Consider the following 6358-nt stretch of genomic DNA (forward strand, 5'->3'; position numbering starts at 1 on the left):
AGAGAGAGAGAGAGAGAGAGAGAGAGAGAGAGAGGAGAGAGAGAGAGAGAGAATGGGAGAAAGAGAGAGAATATAAAAATACGCAGTCAAATAATATTTGACTGAACAATATTTGATTCAGAATCAACACTGATACTAGGTAGAGAACTATCGGTCCAATCCGGATAAGGATAATGTCGTGGTGGACTCGGTACATTAACAGAAATTCTGTTCTTACGTCGAACATCATCAAATATATTTTGAAATTGTTCGTTTATATCGGAAGTTATTAAATCGGCCGATATATTACTTTCTATAAATCTAGAATTATCTTCTATTTCTTGATTCTCATGTTTTTTCTTCTTACTGTCCGATTGTGATGTTTTTCGAATCTTTGATAAATTTTTGTTATATGATACCTTTTCATTGTCCTTTGAACATTGAACATAAGATTTCGTGCCTGTGATAATGGAATCAGGATCAACAGATTGCTGCACACGATTAGATAATTTAGTTTTGGAAGCAAATGGATCATCTTTATCCTTATTGGTATCACTTTGATCTATACATCCTTGATCTCTATAAGATGGTAATAAAATTGATTCTGCTGCAGGCAAACTAATAAATTCCAATTGCGTAGAATCTTTATTATTTGTTGATTCATTTATTTCTCCCATTTTGACTTTTATCGTATCTTTATCTGCTTCTTTGTATTCGGAGATCGATAGATTTTCTTTTTTAAAAGCTCCCTTTTTCAACTCATTTTTAATTGTACTAGGTCCTATCGTAGATATAGATATATCATGCCAAGATGTAAGGATATTAGAATCGGAAAATGCTGAAGAAAGTGAAGAATGAGCAAATCCACAAGGAATTACTGAACCTCGTACGTTTGAATTTTCTTCTCTGGTACAAGCTTCTTTGAAACTCATCAAATGTTCTGTAATTTGATTTTGAAATTCCCTGCAAAAAAATTAGATATCAATTAGATTAATATTCGAGTATAATATCATTCATAACATAATAAGGCCAATTTCTTAAAACGTACTGACTTTAATACTAACTTTATAATATTACGATATTCGTTAAATTCTGAGTCTTTATAAGAAGAAAGAACGGACAATTTGTCCCTTTCAAGCTTTAAACACTGCATTTCCAAATGACTTTGTCGTGTAAGCTCCATTTGTTTACTAATATCCGTTTTTAATTTTGCTATTATTTTGTCTTTACTTTCTATCATTTTCGATGATTCGTTTAATTGTTCCTTTAACTCTAATATAGAAGATTCTAAATCCGATTGTTTGTGTTGTGCTACTTCCAAAAGCTCCAATTGTTTCTCAATATCCCTGAAATAAAATAAGATTAAATGTAAATAATCTTTCTCGTAATAAGTGGAATAGAAGAAAAATGTATAAATTTACTCAATGAAAATAATGTACCGTTTTAAAGAATCTCGTTCTTCGCGTAAAGAACATTCAGTATTCACTCGTTTACTTATTTCCTCTAATTGCGCTGTGGTTACATTGAGTCGTGAATGAAGAGTTAATTCTTCTAAATCCTATTACAGAAATTTATCCATCAACTTGCATGTTGCACACAATTATTATACTATATGATGCAAGAGACCTACATTGTTCAAAGTATCGATATCAGGGACTGTTAAAAAAATAACATTTGTATTCCTATTAACGTACCATTGTTGACTTTTTTAGTTCTGCTGGTATTCGAAATAACGCTTGTTCCATTTTCGTGAGAATTTTACATGATTTCTCATCTTTTATCAAATCTTTTAATTCCTTCATTAAAAATCTCAATGTCCTAACAGGATTAAAATCACTAAATTTATCATTGGAAGAATCAAATATTCTATCGCATTGAATTCCTTTGTCAAGAACGGAAATCCATTTTGTACTACATAATGAAGAAACGCCTGATGAAATCCCAGTGTGTAAAGATTTTTTCAGATGTTCTTTCAATTTCTTCTGCGTTGGGACTTGTTTCTCTGGTATGTCATTCAATTGTTTATTAACATTCTATAACAAAAAAAATGTTTATTTAATTGATTATATAAAAAAATTTATATCAACAATTATCAAAATATTTTTTTGATATCTCTCTGCTTACACAATTTCTAAATTTTAATTGTTTTTGAGAATCCAAGCGTTGTTTATTATCTTTAGGTTCAGAAGATATTTTATTTGTATGTTGATTTTTTAAAGATACGCTCTGTAAACTTTTCTTTACAATGGGACGAGTTTGTTCTTGTAAGGCTTGATACCAATTCTGTTTAGATCTTGATCCTTCTTCGGTATTCTGTCCACTGTTCGGTGTACTGCTGACCATTATATTATGTCCTTTTGTCTTTACCGTTACTTCTATTAATGCACTATAATTATCCACTACAAGTTTGTGAGGATGTTCATTTTGGAATATAGCCTATAAAAACAAAAATTTATATTTATAAAAACATAATAATCTTGATATTAAAATAAAAAAGAAATCATTATTACCTGATTGTCTTGAATTAATGAAGGATTCTGGATGTTTTCCAAAGCATAACCATTATTATATTGATCTATACAATTATATACCTCTTCAATTTTATTGCTCATTATACTAGAAAAAAAATGAAACATAATAAAACAAAAGTAGTTATACGAGATATCAATAAAAAGTGTAAATTAAATCTATATATATTACATATAATTCTTAACTGAAAAACTTGAACCTATAATTCATTATTGCCGTATATAATCGTAATATATAGTTATTATATTAAAAGCTTTTTATAACCTAAAAAAAAATTTATACATATATACATACACACATATTTCTTTACTATGTAAAAAATCATAACTGAAATTATTTGATTATTTCGTTAAATATTATTTATTTAATTTAAATACGTACCGCACAACACGTATAGATCTGATAACATATTGTCATAATATTAATGTTATATACATAATTCTACATTCCCAAAAAATCGCTTTACAAGAATAATGCCGTACCAGCGAACATTTGATTTCTTATAAAAATGGAACTCCTAAAAAACTCAGCAATACACATACATCTATATAATTAAATTTCTCCGATTTGATATCTTATTTATGTTTTTATTTTCAAAATTATCCGAACGTATATATGTTCGTAATAAACTTCCTATATCTGTTCTTAAGAGCTACCAACATAAAAACAACTAGGGATAACATAGTAACATATGAAGTTATTGATTTTATAGTTAGAAGAATATTAAAGATATATTTTTAAAACATTAAATTTTATATATATACATATATACGTATACATATATATATATATATATCATTTCTTTGTAAATTACAAATTCCATTTGCTCACTTTTTGTTCTTTTATTAATTATAAAAAAAAAAAAACGGATATTAAAATTTTTTATTCTTGATCTATTTTATTTTTTTTTTATTCTTCTTTTTTTGAATAAAACTATATCTTCTTACAAGTAATCATAATTAAAATTTATATATTTATATAATTACATTTAGTCATTTATTTATATAATTTTATTTAATCATTCTTATTTATAAATTATTCAACTTCTTTTTATGTTGACCGTTGTTCAGTTTTTTCTAAAATTCGACCCAATTCATTTCTATGTTCACCAAAAATTTCATATAATTTTTCGAAAAATCGTTTCCCATTTTGTTCAATGAACATTTTTCTTCTTTTTACAGCATCTAATTTTTCTTTAACTTCCTCTATTTCGCTCGTTATGCCTTGTAAATCTGGAGTAGATTCTTGACAACTCTGTATTTCGTTTTGCAAGATCTGTATTTGTTCTCGTAATTTGCTTTCCTCACTTTTATAATTATTGATATTAGCTTTTTTCTCTTTAAGCTTATTATGCAAAATTACATTTTGTTCCTGTAAAGTTCTCTTTTTTTCTTGTAAAAGTTCTAATTCATTTGTATTAGCTTCTATATATGATTCCAGTTTTGTTAATTTTTTTGTCAATCCATCTTTTAATTCATTCATCAAATTAGCTTTTTCATTTAACTTATCCATAATATACGGATCTAGCAGATCTTTTTCAGGCATTTTAAGTTCTTCAACATCTATATTAGTATCACTACCAAAATGCATAAATATTTCTTTGTTGTAAGCTAAAACAATTTTGTTTAAACTGTTATTTACAGATGCTATTTTAATATCCAATGTATATATGTCCTTTTGTATATCTTTCAAATGTTCATCAAATTGATGCATATAGTTTTGAAGTTCTAAACATTTATTCAGTATCATATCTTTTTCTGTTTTTGACATGGGTTGTTCTTTTACTATAGAAAGTAATTCTGTACGTTGTTTATTCTGTATCTGTATTTTTTCACACAAATGTTTATTTTGGATGTCTAACTGTTCTGTTTCGATATTAAGATTCTTTATATACTCTTCTTGTGCTTTAATATCACTAGTCTGTTTAGCTGCATCATCTTGAAGAGACATTAAAATATCTTTTAGGTTTTGAACTTCCACATCAATTTTTTTTGATTTTTGTTCAATCTCTTGGAAGTTGTGCTCTTCTCTGCTTAAAGAATCATGCGCTTCTGTTAAATCATCTTCAGTAACTCCTTGTTGTTTTTCAATCTCTTGTAAATATTCATTGACAAGAGTTGCTTCTTCATCGAGTTTTTCATCATTCCAAGCATTATACATGCTTAGCATAAAAAAAAATGCATTTTGATTATCTTTCATTTGTTGCTCTGTTCCTATAAATGGTAAATTATTTAATTGAAAATTATTATACGCCAAATCTTTTACTTCACAAACTTCCACCAACCAACATAACCAGCCTAAAACGTAAGGCCAGGAATGAGCAGTATTTGCTGTTTTTAATAATGATTTTGTAATAATTCCAGGATAATGTAATTTCTTTGCAATTTTTGGTAATTCTTCTATATAATTGGCAAGAGTTAAAGCTTGCTTAGGATCAATAAGTTTTACCAATAAATCAGAAACTTCAACAAACATTTTCAATGTAATAGGTTTCAAACTGCCACTATTGTTTAACATTGAAGAACATTGAATTTGATGGATATAAGAATCTATCTTATTAAGCATATGAGCTTGATAATTTTTATCTATCAAATGTCGCGTATCTTTACGAGCTCCTTTGGCACCAATATTACTGACACGATCTCCAGATGGTGTTCTTCGACCGGTTGATAAACCTATTGTATTAAGCCTACGAGCATTGGTCGACGGTGTGACTGGAGTTGTAGGAGGATGAAGCAGACTTTTACCTATGTAATTAATAAGAAATTTTTTGTGAATTTGTATTGTATAATAAAAAGCTATTTATTATATGAATTACTATACTAATTATAAACATATAATAGAATATTAATATTGATAATATTGATATTATATTTTACCAGTACTCCTTAAATAGGAACGTCCATTATTCGTCGGATCGCATGAAGAACTTCTCATACGAGGTCTGGGAATATGAGATACATCGGTAGCAGAAAAAGAAGTCTTCGTCTTTAACGTTAACGTTCTTCTTGAATCAGTTTTATCCCTTTTATCGATCATGGAAACTCTTACCGGATTTGTGGACGATCTACGTCCAGTTGAATTATTCTGCATTTTTACGCGATGTAAATTTATTATTATAATTATTATTTTATTTTTTCAAATGTTTACTATATACCCAACGGACAACTTTCAAATTTTCGGAGCAACGCGGAACTACATCAAGCGATATACCATGCATGTGTGAGTTAAGTAATACATTCGTATATCACTCACACACAACTTCTATTTCTTTCTCTTCTATTGTACTACGTACTTGCATGACTGATTCATAAAAGAATACAAAATACGCGGGAAATTTAAACCTTATTCGTTGTTGCATTTAGGAACTTAATAACTCCTACATTATTTGTCTATAATATTAAAAAATAATATAGTTTTAAAAAAATTCGAGCGAAGACAGAAAAAATAAATATATTTTCATATATAAATATACAAATACAAAATTTCCTGCCTGCTTCAATACATATACCCAATGTTACCAATGGCTAGGGATTTTCTCAAAAAGCAAGATTTTTCGAATCGTCTATCAAGGAATTTTTAGGTATAAGATTGGAAGCACTGTATCTCTCTCTCTACACACACATACACATATATTTAGAGCATATCTTGTAAGTGACGTTACAGTGTAATAAAAAATAATTAACAATTAAAGTACGTTTTCAGGTACGTCCATTATATTTTTCATTATAAATATTAAGATTTTATTTATATATAAATTGTTTAGTTATCAAAGCAATGTATCGATTAAACATAACACTCCCCTATTTTTCATTAATCATTTCCGGTAGTGGAATTCGTTTTTAGTACA

General features: G+C 27.8%; 2 protein-coding genes across 2 annotated transcripts; both read right to left on the reverse strand.

Annotated features, from left to right (window-relative positions):
• Positions 1 to 6: 6 nt before the first annotated feature.
• Positions 7 to 3279, reverse strand: LOC122631757. The gene is made up of 7 exons (XM_043817819.1): positions 2890 to 3279; positions 2490 to 2595; positions 2104 to 2415; positions 1674 to 2012; positions 1419 to 1537; positions 1044 to 1325; positions 7 to 942 (listed from the first exon to the last, which is right to left on the reverse strand). Exons 2-7 carry the CDS (start codon positions 2589 to 2591, stop codon positions 87 to 89), a joined length of 2010 nt encoding a protein of 669 aa, XP_043673754.1. The 5' UTR covers positions 2592 to 2595; positions 2890 to 3279; the 3' UTR covers positions 7 to 86.
• Positions 3280 to 3431: 152 nt separating this feature from the next.
• Positions 3432 to 6077, reverse strand: LOC122631993 (kinetochore protein NDC80 homolog). Its single transcript, XM_043818306.1, has 2 exons — positions 5388 to 6077; positions 3432 to 5255 (listed from the first exon to the last, which is right to left on the reverse strand). The coding sequence occupies exons 1-2, from the start codon at positions 5599 to 5601 to the stop codon at positions 3559 to 3561; spliced, it is 1911 nt and encodes a 636-aa protein (XP_043674241.1). The 5' UTR covers positions 5602 to 6077; the 3' UTR covers positions 3432 to 3558.
• Between the last annotated feature and the right edge of the window lie 281 nt (positions 6078 to 6358).

The sequence above is a fragment of the Vespula pensylvanica genome, chromosome 9 (assembly GCF_014466175.1).
Source record: "Vespula pensylvanica isolate Volc-1 chromosome 9, ASM1446617v1, whole genome shotgun sequence".
NCBI lineage: Eukaryota > Metazoa > Arthropoda > Insecta > Hymenoptera > Vespidae > Vespula > Vespula pensylvanica.

Excerpts from the sequence above, each read along its gene's own strand:
- LOC122631757 (XM_043817819.1), bottom strand. The coding sequence starts at position 2,591 with ATGAGCAATAAAATTGAAGAGGTATATAATTGTATAGATCAATATAAT. Across the intron at positions 2,416-2,489 it reads CATTAATTCAAGACAATCAG|GCTATATTCCAAAATGAACA; the intron begins GTAATAATGATT and ends TTGTTTTTATAG. Across the intron at positions 1,538-1,673 it reads AACTAAAAAAGTCAACAATG|GATTTAGAAGAATTAACTCT; the intron begins GTACGTTAATAG and ends TTTCTGTAATAG.
- LOC122631993 (XM_043818306.1), bottom strand. The coding sequence starts at position 5,601 with ATGCAGAATAATTCAACTGGACGTAGATCGTCCACAAATCCGGTAAGA. Across the intron at positions 5,256-5,387 it reads TTCCTATTTAAGGAGTACTG|GTAAAAGTCTGCTTCATCCT; the intron begins GTAAAATATAAT and ends TTAATTACATAG.